General features: G+C 25.7%; 1 protein-coding gene across 1 annotated transcript; it reads right to left on the minus strand.

The window, feature by feature from the left end:
* Positions 1–5,502: 5,502 nt before the first annotated feature.
* On the minus strand, positions 5,503–22,995 carry LOC100210358 (proteasomal ubiquitin receptor ADRM1-B). Its single transcript, XM_065795881.1, has 8 exons — positions 22,704–22,995; positions 13,812–14,079; positions 13,561–13,726; positions 13,256–13,389; positions 8,222–8,239; positions 6,058–6,218; positions 5,797–5,899; positions 5,503–5,696 (listed from the first exon to the last, which is right to left on the minus strand). The coding sequence occupies exons 1-8, from the start codon at positions 22,890–22,892 to the stop codon at positions 5,611–5,613; spliced, it is 1,125 nt and encodes a 374-aa protein (XP_065651953.1). The 5' UTR covers positions 22,893–22,995; the 3' UTR covers positions 5,503–5,610.
* Positions 22,996–23,037: the final 42 nt, after the last annotated feature.

Genomic DNA, 23,037 nt, shown 5'->3' on the forward strand with positions numbered 1-23,037 from the left:
ATTTAAAGTTTACGCCATCTCTGGAAGTTATTTTGAACACCAAAATTTCATGACGTTTAACCCCCTTTTTTTTTGAAAAACGTCGACAGAGTATTTTCAAAGTTTAGATAATAGTTATTCAAAGTATTGTGATTTCAAAAATGCAAACCGTTTCTGGTGGATATTTTTTTTCAAATAAATTTATTCAGGTACGGTGTGAAGGAAAAGCGTGGTTAGTTATCAAGCTTTTTACGTTTTAGACTGTTAATATTTTATTTTTCATTAAATCAAATCCAAACTTTGCATAAAAGTAGATAAGCAATTTTCGTTAACTATTACAACAATTTCGTGACGTTGAATTAAATGTATTTTGTTGTAAAATCATTTTTCAAAGACCTCTGCTGTGTGACAACCAACCCCAACCACAAAGTCGGTTGTTACAGAATTGGGGTTGGTTATCACTGAGTGTGGGGTTGATTGTCACATTTTATCGTATATTTAGGTTAATGCAAATTTGAGTACAACTTAAATTTGTTAATACAATTCTGAGACTAGTGCTTATCAGACTATTCTGAAAACAATATTTTTTAAAATGATTTTACCTAAAGCCGAGGCCACTATAGTCGAGGAGACTACTTATTAGCTTCTTTTTTATTAGATGCCTTTTTTTAGCTTCTGAGTTTGACAACTTTTTGTTTAGTTTTATTCACATGCAACTTACTAGGATATTTAGTCTTACTAGTTTTATTGTTTTTAGCATTAGTCCTAAACTAATATAATAAACTAGAAACATATGGAGTCATAAATAGCAACTTAAAATGGCTACAAAGTTACCTTAAAAATAGAAAACAAGGAGTATCTTATGATTCAACGCGTACAAAGTTAGAAACAATAAGCTGTGGAGTTCCTCAAGGCTCTATTCTCAGACTCTTACTACTTCTGATTTATGTTAATGATATCTACCTATCCTCAAACATGCTTAATTTTGTTCATTTTGCTGATGACACTAATTTGTTTATACCCATTCCAATATAAAAATAATTTTCTTTACAATAAATCGTGAGCTGGAAAACCTTGATGACTGGTTCAAATCAAACAAACTATCTTTGAATATTAGTAAAACTAAGTATATTTTATTTCATCACTCTAAATCCGATGACTTGCCTCTGCAACTTCCTCAGCTAATAACAAATAACAATAAAGTAAACAGAGTTACATCACTTAAAAGCCTAAGAATAATATTTAATGAACATCTTAATTGGAAAATCATATTACGTTAATTGAAAACAAAATTTCTAAAACTATAGGGATTATGCGACGAAACACCTACTAAATAAAAAATGTTTAATAGATTTATATATTTATATTACTCTTTTATCCATAGCTACATAAGCTATTGTAATATTGCTTGGGCAAGCACTTGCTCTTCAGCATAAAAAAATATATATATTAAACAAAAATAAGTCCGTAGAATTATATATAATGTGCGTAAATACACCCACTTCAAGCCGTTACTCCGGGAAATTAAAGCTTTTAATTTCTATAGATTAAAGCTGTTCCAAAACTTGTTATTCGTGTTTAAATATCAAAATGACATGCTTCAAAAATCACTTAATAACCGATTTCTAAAATTTAATCATAAATACTTAACGAGGTACACTATCCAAGACTTTAATTTACCTAAGTCAACTCTTAAAACATCCGGTTACTCAATTTCATATATGTGGAACATAGTTCTTAATGAAAATATGAAAAGTGTAACTTCAATAAATTGTTTTATAAAGTTTAGTTAAACAGTATTTACTTGAATTAACAAATGTATTTTTGTATTTTTAATTAAATTAAAAAAAAAAATCTTGTAATATTTCTTACTTTATCTATTTATTTAATTGTTGTAATTTATCGTATTTTATTGTAACTATGTATTAACTTGTTTTTTTTTGTAAATTTGTGAAAAATACTTTACGCTTACTATAGAGGCTTGATGACAAGACTTCTGTCTTCTACTTGCTCTTGTCGTTATTAATTTTTTATTTAAATTTTATTGATGAAAGTTGTAAAACAAAAACATTCTAAAATGTTTATAAATGACGAATATATATATATATATATATATATATATATATATATATATATATATATATATATATATATATATATATATATATATATATATATATATATATATATATATATATATATATATATATATATATATATATATATATATATATATATATATATATATATAGTAAGCTATGTTTTGACAGATGAGTAAGGATCATAGTTAAATGCTTTTTCATACCCTTTTTGATGCAAAGCATTGACCTGCTTTAGGCTAATACTCTCAGGTGGTATGGTTGAATATTTAAAAACTAATGAAGTGGTTAGGTCATGATTAGAGATTTAATTTGATTCAAGTGAATCTTTAATACTTCTGTCTAGCTGATAAGCCGGTGTTTGAATTCTTTAAACCATTGATTTTGTGGTTTTAGTTAAATTGGATACAGTGAGCAAACTTCTTTAAGTTAAATTAAATACAGTGAGCAGACTTCTTTATTTGATCAGCATGTGAAGAAGATGGATTTGGGTAATCAGTTACATAAATAGGACAATAATCAGCCTCAGTAAAAATATTAGGATTTAATTGGTAAATACCCATCGCAGTAGAACCATTCAAAATATTTTTAAGGTATACAGCCTGTGATACAGCTTATGATGTCGTCCTTTTGAACTATATTGTATACCACTAATCAAGAACTTAAATAAGCGGTTTAAAAAAACAACGCGCGCAGTTGAGGCAAAGCTAACCCTTCTATGTTAAGGTATTTTGGTATAATTAGAGAGATACCTGTAAATTTACCCAAAAGCGTGCTAATTTCATGAGAATTGTTCCTAGATTACATTTCTCAAATGAGTAAAAAACTTTATAACTGCACATTTGAAATACAACAAATTAATTTCCTTTTAGAAAAAAGAAAAATTCTAAAAATGTGAAATTCAACTTTTACATATATATGTAAAATATTTTTTAGTAGATTTTACACAGCGCAGAACCGTCGCTTTAAATAAAACTATTTTATGTAACCTTTTGTTACATAAAATAACTCTTTTTATAGCCACGCAACCCAACTTTATTGCTTAATGTTTTCGATTAGTTTTTTTAATGCTGCAAAAGTTTCAATAAAAATACCATTATTGCTATAACTATAACTTACATCACTAAAAGGTTAAAGAAAAAAGAATAAACTCAATTATTGTTTTATTTTGAAAACTGAAACGCATAATCACAAATATTTTTTGATCAAATAAGAAAAATATGAATCTAAAATAAATATCTCATCAACCACATGTAACAACACCATCTCACCTACTGCCTTCTGAACCTATATCAGCAACATCTAACCGGAGGCGATTCCACAAATAAAATGAGAGGGGGGGAGGGTGAAAAGTGGCTTATTAAAAAAAAGAAAAAGTCCATAAAACTAAAATTTACCCGGCTGAATTGTGTCAATTACCCAACTAACCGACTAAATTATTAAAAAACCGAGTATGACTTCAACCTCCACCCCACCCCTCCAAAAAATAGCCTCTGCATCTAGCATCAGCATACGTGGTACATCAACTGAAGTCAAATCTGAAGTTTTTACGTGCAGCCGTAGTGTAATGGTTAGTTCTGGCCACACAACTAGATGTCCGTAGTTCAAAGTAAGCTTTGGCCATACATGCATCATTGCTAAGGAAGAAGGCGTGAACTGGTGAAATTATATTTTGCGGTGATCTGTGATAAGACCTTTAAGACTTCTTGGACCACCGAAATCATTTATATTAAATTACTGTAACGATTCCGGCTATTCAAAAGGAAATGCTAAAAAAAGTTGAAAAATAATTGCAACCCCAAGATTTGAAGCGGAGTTTCTCTATAAGTTTTCCCTTCTAACAGAAACTTAAAAAAAAAAATTAAAAAAACATTTGAAATCATTTTGATGTCAATTTTTTTTTTTTTAATTACAATATTAAAAATAATCAAAAAGTATAAATTTATATGTATATATATAAAAAAAATGTATACACTGCTGTTCAAAAATTTGCAGTCAATTGAAATTTTAATAGCTTTTTACTTATTATTATTAGATTTAAAAATTGTTTAAAAAATAATTCAATTAAAATGTACTGTATTTTTGAAATTAATAATAATCAGAATACATGTTTTCTTTATTTTTGTATTATAAAGATGCTCAAACATAGCACTATTTGAAAATAAAATTCAGCTGTTCTTTAAAATACCGCAAAAATATTTTGAGTCACTATTTGTTGGTTGTACTGTGCAATGTATTGATACAAATAAAGATAGGTAAAAAAGTAAATATCTCTGTTAAACATTCCGTACAAGAGTACGGAAACATGTCGTTAATATTTATTTAATAAATAAGTAAAGAGATTATAAAATATTGAAGGCAATTATCATCCAGGTCAAACTTGAAAAATCGGAAAAGATTTTGCCAAACACGCAAAAAAGAAAAAAATCGAAATTTTCTATCTTTATCTACTCTGTTGTGTTTTAATTTAGCAGATGTCTTTTTTTGAAATTTTTCTTTTTTTTGGTATGGGTAGTGACCGAAAAAGTTAAAAAACAAATATATTGCAATAATTTACATTTAAATTTGTATTTGCGGAAAAATTAGTGGAAAACCAAATTAAAGTTGAAACAATCACCCGGTTAAGTATACGAAGTCCACGATCGAAGGCCCCTAGATATGCTAGAGAGCTGGCATGACCCTTAGATAAGGGGTTTTCAAAAAAAAAATAAAATACGAATACACAAGAAGCCTAATTTAGGGCAAGTATAAAAAAAATATGATTACAAAAAAATTATTTGGCTTTGAGCGCTTAAAAAATATGTGCTCAAAATACTCCAAATTTTTAAAAGATTGTTGTGTAACCTAGTTATTTTCATAATTATTGTTAAAATTACAAAAAGATTTCGCAAAAAAATAATTCTGCGCAAATACGCAAAAAATTAAGGTTTTTTTTCATAAATTTTGCGAAATCTTTTTTTCATTTTAAACTATTGTTATAAAAAAAACCAGGATAAACAACAATTAAAAAAGAATTCGGACCATTACTTGCACATTAGAAAAATTTTTTTTACAAAATACTGATTTACCTTGCGCTCAAAGGTAAATGTTAATATTTTTGGATTTTTTTTTTGTAATCGTATTTTTTTAATATTTGCATCAAACTTGGTTTTTTCTGTATTCGCGTTTTAAAATTTGTTTTTTTTTCTCTCCCGACCTTAGACCTTAGGGAGCTGGCAGTCAATATGTATTTGTTTCCTACTAAAAGGCATTTATTAATACAGAATTGCATGCCTTTTAGTATGATTTGATAAAGCTGATATCGATATTGAGAGGAAGAGTGTAACCATCACCATCCAAAATCAACTTAATGCTTACTCTCTTAACACAAATTTTTTGAGACGGTGTGATAAAATAAACTTTAAAAACTCATTTAAAACCAAAATTTTCTTTAAATAAAAGTTCTTATTGCCATCAACTTAAATATTAACAAAATTCATAATACAAAAGTACAAGAAATAAAACGAGTCTTAAATATTTTATTTTAAACACATTAATCTAACGCCATGTCTTCTATGGAATCGTGTTGTTTATTTGACGACTCACTATCTTGAAGAGCTTTTGTAAACGCAATTATATCTAAAAATAAACTATTAAATTTTTTTACTCTTGGAAAAACAACTTTAATTTTTTAAAAAAGATTAAAAAAATAAAAAATAAAAAAAGAATAAAAAACAACCTCCTTTTGCTGCAGCATCAACAGCAGCTTGCGAGAGTTTGAATTGTTGCATAAGAGGGGCAAGTTCGCCAGACTGAAGAGCTGTACTGAATATCGATAAAGCCTGCCATAAAAAATAGTCAGACAATAGTGGCTTTGAAAATTTTAAAAAGTAAAACTTTTTTGGATGAAAAAACTAATAAAATAACTTGGATCAAAAAATTTCGATGAAATATAAATAATTTGTTAAAAATATAACATAACTAAATATTAAACACAAACCTGTTTAAATTGTGGCGACTGGATCGTTTCTCGTAACTCATTTTCAGAACCCCTCAGAGTAGAAACAGCAGGTAAAAAGGGTTGAAGTCGGGCCTGTACATCTTTATCAACTAAGAGCGGTAAAAGCGCTTCTGTGGAAAACGAAGAAGATAAATCCACACCTATAAATTCAAAAAAAAAAGCGTTTTACTTTATCAATGCAGTATAAATTTTGAAATTGCTTTTAACTATGGAAAATAAATCCAAATTGTTGTCGTAAATTGTTAATAATAAAATGTCAAATAGAATTAGGTCATTAGGAATTAGGTTAAAGATTAAACAAGTTTAAAACAAGTTTAAAGACATTACAAAAAAGTCTTAACTTGAAAAGAAACATTAATGTAATAATATAATTATAAGAACACAAAAAAACAAGCAGCAAATACTTTTTCAAAATATCAATCTATATACTACATATTAATATATATCATTATTCAATATTATACAAAGTGACTGTATAAAAAAAACCATTTTATTAATTTAGTCTATAGCTCTGTTCACAAAATATTCTAGTTTTTAACCCATTTTGTATCCTAAAACGTTTCATTGTTAGAGGCTTATTGTTAAAGTTACTTTTAATTCAGATTTTTTTAACCAGTAAGATAACAAGAAACGGATCTGATAAAACATATTGTGGACCATGTATTCAGTCGGGACATGAATTCTCATGCCACTAGAATTTTTGAAAGTCACAAACATTTTAAAAGTAAGGTAAGGTTACAAGTTAAGATGATTTCACGATTAAATGGACATTATCATAAAGTTTGAAATAATGAAATAAGATATAGGATACTAATTATAGTCTTTTTGAATTCCGAAAAAAAAAAAAAAAATTAATTTTGCAGTTTAATAGTTGGTATTTGTCACACATGCAGCACAAATAAAACTATTCAAAATTATTAGTAAGGCTTGATTAAACCAACCAGAAGGAATTAAAGCTTCAATGACTGCATGAATCCAGGAAATTACAAAAGCAGAGAGACAAAAAGATATCACTGTAAAAAAAAAATCAGCCTTAAGGCAGTAGTAAGTAAGCAGTGATAAAACCTGGTGTAGAAGAATTATGAGATAAGAGTGTTAGGGAGATCATTGCACAATCTAAACCAATTAATGAAAAAATGAAATTAAGCACAAGTTAAGAGACAAACATTAAGGAGTGAAGATAAGGAGTGAAGGTAAGAAGTGAAGATAAGGAGTGAAGATAAGGAGTGAAGGTAAGGAGTGAAGGTAAGGAGTGAAGGTAAGGAGTGAAGATAAGGAGTGAAGGAAAGGAGTAAAGATAAGGAGTGAAGGTAAGGAGTAAAGGTAAGGAGTGAAGACAAGGAGTGAGGGTAAACGATTAGAGTCACCTGAAAAACAAGTCACAAAGTTAACTAATTATAAGATTATAAGATCAGTGGTACTAGTGCCAAGTCAAACAGTGTGATGAACATTAAAGTTACCAATAACAATAATTCCGTCAATTTGATCAAAAACAATATCAAAAAGAATGAATCTTGGGAAATAGGAAAACAATAAAGTACAAAAAAAAAGGCAATTGAAGAGGTGTTAAGCCTAAGAACATAAATGAATAGTCAGAGAATTCAAATCTCACTCCACAAAAATTTAGTGAACTAATACGCAAGTATATAACAAGGCCAAACATGTGATTATTGAAGTCTTTTTTGAATTAAATTCACCTAAATTCGTAAAAAAAACTCCTTATGGCCTTGACAAATCACACCAAAAGCACTAACAAGGACACATTTTATGTGCAACATGGCACTGTTAATATTTTGATATTTTTTACTTTTTAATAAGATCATAATTTGTAAATAGATTTCAAATTTTATCAAAATAGATTTTTTGGCTTTCAAATGATATAACCATATATATTCATATATATGGTTATAACCATATATTCATTTTTTAAATGTTTTCTATTTTTTTTATTTAACAATTTCTATTATTTCAACCTAATGAATAGAGTGATTTAAAAAGGTCTGAATTAAAATTAACTTCAGCTAAAAACTTTAAAAAGACAAACTTGCATAAATGACTTTATTGAATGATCATCTCAGAACTATCACTCACTTAAATAATTCTAAATTAGAAATTAAAAAAAAAAGAAACTTAATAAACTTACTTTCTTGTGATTTAGGAACTAAAAAATAAAAAAATTAGAAGAGATAATTTATAAATTTAACCAAAATATACGAATTTCAAATTTCATAATGACATACTTATATTTGTGTAGAATTCATCTAAACAAATAAACATCTAAAATAAGTTATGAGTTTTCCTCATCATATAAGCTTATTAATTTTTGACATAACCTTGTTTTTTTGGATAAACTTTGATTAGGAAAACTTCAAAAAAGTTATTTATTCTAGGACTCAAATAAAGTGAACTTATATAAAAATGTTAATAATTATAATCATTTCTTAAAAATAAAATAATTAAAAAAAAAAAATTGTAAAAACTTACAATTATGGATGTAAATTTATGCGGTAGTGTGCTTGCATGGTGGGGATCGAACTCGGAACTTTTTGCATAAGCAAAAAGTTCTGAGTTTGATCCCCACCATGCCCCTGGTAGTACCACGCTCAACTTGTTTCTCTGAGCAGCGGCCTTGTTCATCAAGGTTCGTGTTTCGAAGTTATAGAGTTGAGAGAGGGTTGTAACCACGACTAAAAGTAACCCACTTAACTGTAGTAGTCTTCATGGCCTTAAGGAGGTGAATTGAAAAAATAGGTAGAGTTTAAAGTCAATCAAGCTCTAATATCTCTCTTAACACATGCTGTCAGTATTTATTTGCATTTTTGTGTGCTATTTTCTAGTTTATAATTTTATAAGTATTGTATTACAGAATAAAATATTTGGCAAGGTGGTATTTGGATCATTTATGTTTATAGCTGTGTTGGTGAGGTGCATCAATCTGTTTTTTCTGATTATCTGCAATAAAAATATTATGTTTTTTTACTTATCTCAACCAGTTTTAAAAATGGTAAATAAAAACTTAAATACACTCATTTCTTGCAATATGGATTAACTTATCAGAGCAACACTGGCAATGATAAAAGGAAGTAAAAACATGACAAAAGATTTTATTAGACTTTCTCAAACATCATTGATAAATGTTTATGTATATAAATATGGAGGGATGCAGAGTGCCAAAAAGGACTTTTTTGTTTAAACAAACATCATTTATTGAACAAAAAGCATTCAATGCCGTTGACCAAAAAAAATTTAAATTCTAAATAAGAACTTTATGAAATTCGCGGAATTGTAAATGACTGGTCTCAATTAAAATTCAGATTAAAAATAATTTGTAAGTATTATTGGTTTAAATTCTAGTAATAAATCTTTTTTGTGTGTCTTAAAATCTAGTAATAAATCTATTTTGTGGTGTTCCTTAAGGTTCTGTTCTTGGTCCTCCTACGCTTTTAATCTATGTCAACAATCTAACCAATTCTTTTCTTACTTCTTGTCAGTTCATCTATTTGCTGATGATACAATCTCTTGCATATTAACAAATTGTATCATTCTAAATTTAAAAATGTAAATTCGGATCTAAAAGGTATAGTTCACTGATTAAATGCTAACCTAATATGTCTTAACACCAAAAAAACTGAACTAATTTTTTTTCATCTCCAGAAGAAAAAACTATTTCTATAAAAATGTTGAAAATAAAATCAAAATTAATAATAAACAGCTATATCCTTTGAGAGTTATTAAATACCCTGGTGTGTTAATTGACTGCAACCTTTCATAGAACTTTCACAATGAGCTACGCAAGAAATGAGCTAATGGTATGCTTTCAATAATTCGACATGATGTCAATAAATTTATCATTATCATAATTATCTCATCTTAGTTATTGTTGTCAAGTTTGGGGTCAAGTTGGAAAGTATCGCATTAACAAGTTGCTATAGCCTCAGTGCCAATCTATTAGAATAATAAACTTCCAACGATTTAAATCAGATAGATCGGAATGCTTCAAAAAAAACTTAACATTTGAACATTTCCAGCATTAGTAAAGTATGCCAATCTTCTTTTTGTTTTGACATCTTAAATAAAAATTTACCATCTTCCATTACAAATTTGTTCACAGAGAATAGACTAGTTCACAGAAAGTAGACATTCTTATTCGACTAGAAATATAAACAATTGAAAATTAAATTTACTATCTTATACAACCCAGAAGTAAGCATTCTATGGTCTGTCAGTGCGCCTGTAAATCGAACAGGAGCTTTGTATGAGTTTTTAATGAGCCCAAAAATTTACATCCTAAAATACCTTTACTCCATTTTAAACAAAATCAATTGAAAAATTTTCTGAAAAATATTTTATTCTAAATTTTAGATATTATTATTATTAAAATATTCTCTAAATTTTCATATCCTTATTACTAAAATTATCATCAGTATTTTTTGTTTGTTTATTTTCTTTTTTTATTATTATAACCTGCAAATTAGAATTTTTTATTTCACATAAAACATACGTTAATGTTCTATGTGCTTTACTCTATGTATTTCAATGTCTTTGTGCTTATTATTACTTATATTTAAAAAGTGGTATCACTCCTTTTATCACACTTCTGTATGATATTTTTAAATTGTAATTATTGTGAACATAGTTATTATTACTATTAGTATAAATTGTATTAACTTTCTTATTTTATATTACTTTTATATTAATATAATATTTATCTTTATATTATTATTACCATTGTTATTATTATTATTTACATTATTATTGTATTGTTGTAAAATCATCAAGGAAAATAAGAATCTATTTGTTTTGTGCTTTCCAATCCATAGGCCTTTTGGGGACTTCGCATCCCTGCCTATCTACACAGATAAAAAACGTGTATATTTCTAGGTGCATATGTTTTTTAGGGTAATTTAAAATCTATAAAAAAAAAAAAAAAGGCTTTTTCCAATACCTTAAACATGTTCTATATAACAGAATAATACACGATTTAAAAAATATTTAAAATTTTTTTTTAGGTTTCTTAAGAACATCAACAAATAAAAGTTTTTCAAAAATAGAGTAATCTAGGACTCAAATAAAGTGAATTAATATTATAATCATTTCTTAAAAATAAAAAAATAAAAACTTGTAAAAATTTTTTCACTTTTAGTATAATACTTTTAATAATATTTTTTGTATGAAATGATTATAACTTTTAAAACTATAAAATAATTTTGCTTTTTATTTGGCCCAGGTTGATATAGTTTTCAACAATTATTTTTTTGATAAAATGAGGGACCTATCAAATGTTTACAGGTTTGCACAGCACCTAAAAAGATTTTTTATTATTTTAAAAATATTTTAACATATATACTTACAGTAACTACATAAGTTTTATATAAATATATACATTATTTTCTTATTATCACAGCTCATCATTTATTTATGTATATATTTACTGAAACTGGTTTTTAATGCATTTTAACATGTTTTGAGTACAAATTCTAGTAGTGGAGTAGTAGTAGTAGCGTAGTGCAAAACAATTCTTTTTAAGTCATATAGTTCGTAATGCATTATAGCAGTTAATATGTCCTTAATGATAATATTTTTGTTAAAATGAGGCAACTAAAAATCTGAACCAACATTGTAGTTTCAATATATGTTTATCAATGATTTAAAACTTTATAACCCTACCTATTGCAAATTAAATCCTCTACATAGTTTTTATTTTTTTAGAACTTAATTTAACATGTCTAAATACTTGAATAATCAGAAGGTACTCCAAAAACGAGTGTACACTTTTTTGAATTTGCATCTTTAAGAAAGCAAAATGTTTATTGTTAATCACTTTCGCATAAAAAATGCCCTAAAATTTACCAAGCACAATATATTGTAACGAAAGAAAAATATTATAGGACCAGAATGAAAAGTGGAAGGTGGTCGAATTAAAAAAAAAAAAAAAGCTTAAGAATCTGATAAAAATTCCCCCTTTGATGTTTTGATGTTTCCAAGCAGTATAGAAGATAGATAGATAGCCTTGTCAAAGAAAGATGCCTCAAAGCACTCTTTCAGACTAAGCAGTCAACAAGGATGTGTACATTTACAAATGACTAGTTAAATTAAATAATTTCATCAATGAGGTTTACATATACAATAAAATTGTGGTCTGGCCTGATCTAGCTTCTTCACATTATTCTAACAAAATTACCTAAAGATTCTAACAAGATTACCTAAATAACCAAAATATTGAATATGCTTGTAAAACTTCAAGTAAAAACTAGGAAACTCAGCATATACAGTCTTCTCCGTTAGAAATTTAATACTAGCTCACGAAAAAACACTGGCGCGATGGTAATTTTTAAGTTAGCCAGCAAGATTTAAAAAATTAGTTTTTTTCTAGCGAAAAGAATGCTTTGAATAAATACTAGATAAAATAAAAAAATAAATACTACATAAAGTTAAAAAAAAAACTGGTAAAAAAGGTCATTTTTAATAAAAGTTGAACAAATGAACAAAAAGGTTTTGTTGCATATAAAACAAAATACTTTTATATTTTTGACGGGCATTTTTTTATGTCCTCGCCAAAGTTTTTGCGGGCGTGTGGGTGAGCGTGAAAAAACTCAAGCACAAAAGCGCTGGCTAAATGGAGAAGACTTTGTATAATAACATCAATATGTGCTAAATACACACACCAAAAGATTTTTTTTTTACCATGCAAAGTTGTTTTATTCAGAAGTGGTAAAAAGTAAGTGTTACGACCATCACGCTATGTAGAGTTAATTTTTGAAAAAAGTTGTAAACTTTAATGCTGTAACTTTTACATACTAAATTATATGATAGTATTTCACATTTCTGGAAAATTTCACGTCATTTCTTTTTTAGGTTCATTTTTAATAACTTAAAGAGTGTCAAATGTTATGACCGCCACTCTCACGGAATTGCACATATATATATATATATTGCACATGTATATATATATATATATATATATATATATATATATATATATATATATATATATATATATATATAAAGATATATTAAATGTTGACATTTTCAAAAGAGTTTAGTTTTATAAATACTTTAAAATAAAACTTTTTATGGATTTAACTCTATTTGTTAAAAATATATTCATTTTTATGACATTTCGATGGAATATTTAAACAAAAAAGAAAAACTGATTTGAATTTTAAATAATAATTACCTTGCATATTAGATAATATATTTTGCAATTCGCTTAGCTGTACTGAAGCAGCAGGTGTTGAAGTGTTATTAATTCTTTGTACAGGTGTTGTGTTTAAAGGAACAGCAGGAGTAGAATTGTTCACAACTTCAGCACTAAAATAAAGTAAAACAACAAATTATTGTTTGATGAACCTACCCCAAACAAACTATAAAACTATGAAACAATAATATAAAAAAATATGACAAATTATAGTACAAACTAAAGATGTAACTGTACTATTGCTGTTACATTTATGATTTAGTATAAAGTATATATAAACTGGCCTTTGTGCTCGACTTTGTGAAAGAGCAGAGATATTTCTTAAATCTTGATTTGGACGAGTTGAAATACCACCACTTAAATCACCCGACCCTAAGCCTGTCATTCCAAGAAGCTGCATTAATTGATTTTGATCCATATTATTTAATAAACTCTGAAGACTACTGTCACCTAATAAAGAATAACATTAAATAAGGAATAATGTTAATAAAGAATAAGGTTAAATAAATATATGTAAAGTTAAATATAAAAATACCAATTTGGTCCCCAAGTGACGCTAGAGCAGGTGGAAGTCCTGCTCCAGAATTTCCATTACTAGGCCCTGTACTAATACCAGGGGTAGGAGGATTGTTTAGCATATCATCAACTTTTTTACAATTCTCTTCATCTTTATCTTCTTTAGGTTCTTGCATCCAAAAAAAAAATTTCCGAGTTGAAGACTTGAACTTAAGAACATAAACTCTTCCAGTTTTACATTCATTCACACGCTTGAATTCAACATCATCAGGAAATATAATAAGATCCTAAAGCATGTATATATATATATTTTTTTATTTTAATATATGAACATCAATGATACGAATTCTCTCAACACTAATTTTTTTATTTAATCTAGGAAATTTTCGCTAGATTTTTGATACTAGCAACTTCATATATATATATATATATATATATATATATATATATATATATATATATATATATATATATATATATATATATATATATATATATATATATATATATATATATATATATATATATATATATTAGTTATGATAAGCTTAGATTAGATATGACTTAATGTAGAGAAAATCAGACGTCGGCATTTTTTATTCTTTTGTTTTCTTAGTTGATCATTAATCATAATTATAACACGTTAAAAGAAAACAACAAAAATTATTTTATGAAATCAAATATTTAACATAAGAGAAACAAACAAACAAAAAAAAGAGTTAAATTTTTTAAAGTTTTAGAAACAAAGTTAAATTTTTTAAAGTTATAAATTAACAAAATATTTTTAAAGTATTGACTGCAAGCCTTTTTAGGAAAGGTGTGCTGTCGAATGCCTAATATGACCATGCATATAATATTTTGTTTTGACAACTCAGCCACTGCTCTTTGCAAGTTTTGAAAATTATAGCATTTTAAAAATGCACTGAACAAACAAATGTAAACTTAAACTAAAACTAAAATAAACAAATTATAAACTGAAAAAAAATTACAAAACTAAACTAAATAAATGAAATCTTAACAAATGTTAAAATTAAAAAAATGAATCAGAAAATAAAAGAATAAAATTAATGTCTTTATTTTAATTTAAAAGTGTTTCATAAAATTTATATATATATATATATATATGTGTGTGTGTGTGTGTGTGTGTGTGTGTGTGTGTGTGTGTGTGTGTGTGTGTGTGTGTGTGTGTGTGTGTGTGTATGTGTGTGTGTGTGGGCAATTCCATTTTTAACTGTAAACTAAACTTTTAGCTATTTTGTATGAAAGCTGTTAATCTAAAGAATAAATAAGCTAAAAATTTTTGAGTCTGGCCAAAAGAGGCGAACTTATTACTAAAGATGCCACTTAACTTTCCTCTGATTTCAAAAGCGTTCGTAATTTAAATGTATTTATATTGGAAAATGTTTATATGGTTTAACTAAATGTATGGTATAAACGTCTTTGCGTAGTCAAGCCAGCTCATTTAAAAAACAGTAGTTCTTAATTTTACACTTAAAAGTTTTATTTTTCTTTGAAATTAATAAACTGGGACAGGTCTTAATAAGCTCTGGGTGGTCGGAAGTTGATAAAATAGATAAGAATTAAATAAATTTTTTTATTGACTTTCTAATGGAAAGTGATTGGAAAGTGTTGGGAAGAAAGGTTGAATTTAATTAATAGTAATATTATAATTTTATTACTGTGGAAAAACTTATAGAAAGTGATAAATTTGTAAATACTTTCCTTTTTCCAGAAATTGAAAATAGATTGAATTCAATCTATTTCCACTTTCTAGAATGTTGGAAACTCATTAAAACTTAATGTCACATAAATTGTATAATTGAAACAATTTATTTTTCATTATAAAAACATGGATTATTAAAAAAATATCCGCTTTCTCAGAAGGAAACAGAAATCGAGCACTCCTAGTTTATATCTGAAATTTTCACAAAATGTTGAGAATTCTATACTAACACACCAAAAAACTGGTGGTACCCTTCTAGAGTGATTTTTCATAACATTTATGAAAGTTATCAGACCAAGAGCAACTTTAATTATTTTAAAATTACAACTTTATTAATACTTATTTGAGTCGTTTAAATAAGAAAATCTTTGGTTGGTTGAAGTTTTTACTTACACTTCTTACCTTTATGTGTACTGCTTTTATTTTTACGTTATGCCTATTGCCTTATTTATTTTATTTAGGTTGAATTTTTAAAATGCTGCCAAGTATTTACATTTAAATTTTTTAAAATATTTTTGATGTAAAAACTGCTTTCACAGTTTAGGAAGGAGAGGGGGTTCAGGTATATGTGATTGTTTATGACAGGAGGGAAGGGTGTAAGAATTGACAAAAATAGGATGACATTCTTTATGGATGACCCTCTCTTAATTGCATTTACAAAAAATTTGTTTTACTAAAACAAAAGTTAAAAAAAAAAGGTTCTAACTGATTTTTTTTAACATTAGGAGAACAGCAAATAAATCCTTTTTTTTTTTTAATGTCTAAATATATATATATATATATATATATATATATATATATATATATATATATATATATATCTCTTATTTTTATTTATTTATGTATATTTATATCTCAACCAAAATAAGAATACATAAACAAATAAAACAACAATAATAAACATAATTTTAATTAAACATTAAAAAATTTTTTTTTTACCTTAATTCTCCTTATATAAAAAGTTTCAGTTAGAACCTTGTCAAACTAAGGCGACAAAATAAGAATTACAAAATGACGTAATTCATTTTTTACAGAACTTTGGTAAATCTTGTAGTTTTAACTTATGTAACACAAATGTAAAACGAAAATGTGCTTTAAATAAGCATTGTTAATCAAAACTTTAAATGTAAAAATGTAATACTTAATACTATTTTGCATATATTATAAAAAAACTTAAGTCTTCAACTAAATTTTAGAAAAAATAAAACTTTTTCATGCTTTTGCTAACTTACGTTACATGAAGATTTCTTTCATTATTTTCTTGAAATATATTATTTTATATATATATTTTTTATTAAGTATAAAATGTGACCAACAACAATTTGAACATGTCAGATCCATTCTCACGGTAAATTAATCCAGATTAGGCTAAAATAACATTTTACAACTATACTTTTTTAAGCATAAAAATGACTTAAAGCAATTTAAAAGTACTAAAGGTATATTTTAAATAAACTTTCAACACATTAATATATTAATTTTCCACCGAATAAAATTTGACTACTTTTTCATTTTCCACAGTGGAATTGCCCATATATATATATATATATATATATATATATATATATATATATATATATATATATATATATATATATATATAAATATATATATATATATATATAAATATATATATATATAAATATATATATATATATATATAAATATATATATATATATATATATATATAAATATATATATATATATAAATATAAATATATATATAAATATATATATATATAAATATATAAATATATATATATATATATATATATATATATATATATATATATATATATATATATATATATATATATATATATATATATATATATATAAATTAGTAGAAAATCACCTGACAAAAATTTTTCTCATTCCCAAAAATTAAATTACAGGAAGTTGCAAATGTCTTAACTACTGCAAATTTTCACACATTTGTGGAATTTGCTGACACAAAACTACAGAAAATTGTAATTTTTACAATTACAATTTTCTGTAGTTTTTTCATTTAGGATTTCTTTTTTGTTTAACAAAGCATTATTGTGGCTTTTTATAATTCTTTCCATATTTTTTGCACAACTATAGCTAACTTCAATTGTAATTTGATTAAAAATTTTATGTAATTTTTTAGAGGGCGGGAAATGCTTATCAACCAATCTTAAAAACACTTTTCCTATGTTAGTGGAAACATTTTTGCTATATGAGGGGATGAACCAAATTACATTTCTAGTTCTATTTTGCTTTTTTGTATTCTTTTTTTCAGGGTCAAATTTTAGTTTAAAATTTTCAAAACCACTTTTTTTAAAGGCATCTTCAAATATTCGTTTAGAGGAATTGAAAACATTTTCATTAGCAGAGTTTTAGTTTAGCCTGTTATTGATTGAAATCAGGATTTGTTTTAGAATTTAGGGTAGATGATTTGAGTTAATATTAATATACAATAATTCATCATTTGGTTTTTTGAAAGGTTTATATGAATTTTTAGAGAGGTTAAATGTGACATCAAGAAAGTTCACAATTTTCCAATTTATGTTTATTTCGATTTGAAAGCCATTATTTTAAAACATTTTTATATCTTTTCTAATTTTATCGAGGTGTGGAACATATTTTTTATGCATTACTATAAAACCATCATCACAATAAAGGCCTAAATCATTTATGTTGATTATTTACTTAACAAATCTAAAATGTATAGTCCAACAAATTCACAAATCTCTGCTCCGTCATAACTGCCTATTATTACATTAAAGCAGTCATGTATGTTTTTCTTTTTCTGTTGTTTATCAAAAAATGTGGTATATAAATCTGTTGTTTCCTCTAAGAATGTACCTGATAAACAATATATTGGGATAACAGAGGGTGAATGGAAAAAACATTTTGCCAATCATAAGCAATCTTTGAAAAAATAAAAAGTAAAAGACACCATGCTGTCAAAATATATGTGGGAATTAAAAGATAAAAATATTGATGATTTTATACTGAATTGGTCCATCCTTAAAACAGCGCCTGCATATAACAATATTTCCAAAAAATGTATAAATGTATGCATACAAGAAAAATTTGAAACAATTACACATGCAAACCAAGAACGTTTATTAAACAAAAAATTGGAATTAATTTCTAAATACAGGCACGGAAATAAGTTTCTCCTAAAAAACTATAAAAATAAATGAGCTCAAATAATAGTTACACTTTGTCCCCCTTTTAATGATATTTTTTCTAAAAAAACATAAGTAATCATTTCCAAAGAGTTCTTTTTATGATAGTGTCAGCAAATACTACATATGTATGAAAATTTACAGTAGTTAAGACATTTGCGACTTCCTGTAATTTAATTTTTGGTATAAATTGAAGTTTTATTAATTTGATCATACATTTCTGATGAGTATTTATTGATGAAACTCAGTGTAAAACAAAAAATTTTTTTGTTAAGTGATTTTTTACTAATTTATAATTACTCTATTTTGTAGAATACATTTTAAAATTGTTTAAATATATATATAATTATATATATATATATATATATATATATATATATATATATATATATATATATATATATATATATATATATATATATATATATATATATATATATATAATTATCAGGGTGGTGCTAAAAACAACTTATTTTAAAAATGTCAGCTGACAACTTCTAAATGTGTTTTATATAATAAAATAATGCTGGATTTAAAAAATTTTTGAATAAAAAATATTTTTACGGGTGCCACAAGGCCCTTATACATCAAATCAGGTTCCGAATATTATAAAAAAAAAAGTTTTTCAAAAGTATGTCATGTTGGGTCTCAAATGATGCAAAAATATATAAAAATTTCAAAAATATGAATCATTTTATAAATTTATTATTATTTTAGATTTTAGTAAATAGAAAATGACATTTTTTAATTTATAACAAAAAAAAGGGAATTTAACAAGATTTTTTTAATTATAATTTTTTATCTCTGATTATTTTTGAAATTTTTACATAATTTTGCTTCATTTGAGCCCCAACATGATATACTTTTGAAAAACTTTTTTTTTTATAATATTAGGAACCTGTTTGATGTTTAAGGGCCTTGTGGCACCCGTAAAAATATTTTTTATTTAAAAAATTTTTTAAATCCAGTATTATTTTATTATATAAAACACATTTAGGGGTTGTCAGCTGACATTTTTAAAATAAGTTGTTTTTAGCACCACCCTAATAATTATATATAATTATATATATATATTTATATTAATATATTTATAAATATATATATATATATATATATATATATATATATATATATATATATATATATATATATATATATATATATATATATATATATATATACACAAACATATATTTACATATACACATTACTAATACTCAGCCCTCGGAAATTAGGAAAAATGTGGGCCAGCAATATTTTACTAACCTTAATCTGCTTGTGGTCAGCATCAAGTAGGCAAAAAAAAATTTGATACAGAAGTTTTACCATAAAACATACAAACAAGGTCAGCAATTGTTTGCCAACCTCAAACACTTCTAGGTCAGTAGTATGGTCAGCATTGCCAAATGCCGATCTTAATTCCGATGGCTGAATGCTAGATACATGACATGAAGTATGTATTACATAAATACATATGCATAAATATACAAATGTATATTTATGCATATGTATTTATGTAATACATTTATACTTTTCTCTTATACTTCATCAAATTTATGTATCATAAATATTATTTATGATACATAAATTTGATGCATAAATTTATGTATCACTATTTATTAAATAAAGATAAATTTATATGTACTGGTGTGTACTAGTATATAAAAACTATTCCTGATTTACTGTTTTAGAAAATTATATTTTTAGTAATGAATTATTTAATATAGTACTTTAATTACTATAGTTGCACAATGATTGTATTTTAAACTGTTAACTAGTACATATGAACTGATGTATCTTTAATGCATCAAATCTATGTATAAATTTTTTTATTTATTATGAAAAATATACTTTAATTATAAATTAAAAAAAAATTATAAAAAAAATAAAAAAACTGAACCATTTTATGTAAATGTTTCTATTTTGAGCTACAAATAGGAAACAAAAAGAGATTGTAACTTATAGTGAATCCAAAACTTGTTAATAAAACACATCACTTTTTAGAATCAAAACTTCCTATATATCTTTCAATATTAAAGTTTTTTAAAAATTAAATCTATTAAAATTAAAACTATTTGAATATGATAGTATGTCAAACCAAATTTACTTTACTTCTACACAAAATGAGTTTTAAGGACATTAAAGGCAATTCCAAATCTACCACAAGATATCATTCCAAGGCATTGCGTAAGACCACCATAGTTAAGTTTTGTCTCAAAATAATTGTAATTTTTTATTTAATTTTCATTTTTTGATTATTTTCTAATACAAATTAAGTTTTTTACTTCATTTTAAAAACCTTCTGGTGGCAGGAGGGATGGCAGAAGAGAAAGTATTTATGTCAATCACTGTACATACACATATTAATGTACATGCAGATTTTATTTTTGTGGTAAATTCACCTCCTAAAAGCCAAGAAAGGCTACTACAGACGAGGAGGTTACTTAATTGTGGTTATAACCCTCTCTCAACTCTATAACTTCGAAACACAAACCTTAATGAACAAGGCCGCTTCGCTGAGAAATAAGTTGAGTGTGGTACTACGAGGGATGTGGTGGGGATCGAACTTGGAACATCTCGCTTATGAAGCGAGCGCTCTACCACTACACCACTACCACATTATACACATATGGGTTCATATATATATATATATATGTATATATATATATAAAGTTACACTAAAGAATTTTTACTATACATTATTCTCATCTCATCTTAGATATTATTGTCAAGTTTGGGGTCAAATTGGACACTATTGCATTAACAGGTTGCTATCGCCTCAGCGTCAATTCATTAGAATATTAAATTTTCAACCAATTAAATCAGATACATCAAAGTCCTTCAAAAAACTTTTCATTCCAACATTTCTAGTGCTAGTAAAGTATGTTAATCTTTTTTTTGTTTTTGACTCCTTAAATAAAAACTTAGCATCTCATTACTACAATTATCATCTGTACTTTTTATTTCTTTTTTTATTATTATTATTAAAACTTGCAAATTATGATTTCTACATGTTTGTTTGTTCTATGTGCTTTAATCTATGTGTTTACGGTCCATATTTTTCAATGCATGCCTTTGCTTATTACTACTTAAATGATGTCACTCCTTTGATCAGATTTCTGTATGAGTGACACCATCCTAAATAAATCATTAACTTCTTATTATAAATAATTTTATGCTCATTGTTGTTGTTGTAAATAGTTATAAATTTTTTTTAAATACGAAACCTGAGAAAAGTATTGTTAAATTTAATGAAAACTTGCAATTGCTATGTTTATCAAATTTGGCCATATTTTATCCAATTTTCAAGGGCAAAAACAAGAAAGATATTTGAAATCCAAAAATATGAAAAATATGATGAGCAATATTGTGCTCAAAACTGTACTCCTGACATTTTTCCAATATTTATAAACATAGTTGCAATTGCAGATTTACATTAAATTTAACAAAAAATAACAACCAAACTTTCTGTGGATTAACATCACCCAAAAATTTTAGTGTTTAATTAGTTTAAAATATTTATGACACACACCTACCCTAGGTTCAGTTGAAAAAATTTGCTTGAGCAAACAACTAATAAATTAAGGTACAATTCTACAATTGTACAAGGTACAATTACAAAATTGTACAAGGTACAATTACAAAATTGTACAAGGTACATTTTACACATTCTTTGATTTGATGTAAATTACAATTTACATCAAATCAAAGGTAAATTTAATTCTTTTCCAAGCTAATTAAAGTCAATCAAATTAAAATTTTAAAGAGTATAATAATACAAATAAAATAAATATAATATCTTACATAAAAATAAAAAGAGCATAAACTAATATCTTTGAGTTAATTTATTTTACTTTTATCATATTTAAGATTTTATCATATTTAAGATATGAATTAAGTAAAAAGTATATATTTTAGGTAATTAGTGCAAGGAAAAATTTAAGTTTGAATCAATTTCTATATCATGAAACTATTGAAGCAATTTTGGGAATAAAAGAATTATTTATTATAACAAATACTTATCCATACATCTTCAAGGGTGCCTGTTGTTCTATCTTTCCAACAAAAGTGCATTAGAGAATCATCACTTTGATAAACATAGACAAGACCCTTTCGTTTATCTGCGGTAACAGTCGTTCCCTTTAAGTTCATTTTTCCTGCTCTAAAGCTTACAAGATTTTTTGAAGAAGAAACGGCTGAGCTCCCAAACAATGCCATTGCTATTTTTTTTTAAATTTATAAAACAGAGCAATCTACAATAGTTACAGGCTTTTGGTTAGGTACAATGATTCAGATTCAAGTTGTAAACGCAAAACAACTCCGTGTAAAGTTACACACTAAATTTGTCGACAAGTTTTTAGTT

Source organism: Hydra vulgaris, chromosome 04 (assembly GCF_038396675.1).
Source record: "Hydra vulgaris chromosome 04, alternate assembly HydraT2T_AEP".
NCBI lineage: Eukaryota > Metazoa > Cnidaria > Hydrozoa > Anthoathecata > Hydridae > Hydra > Hydra vulgaris.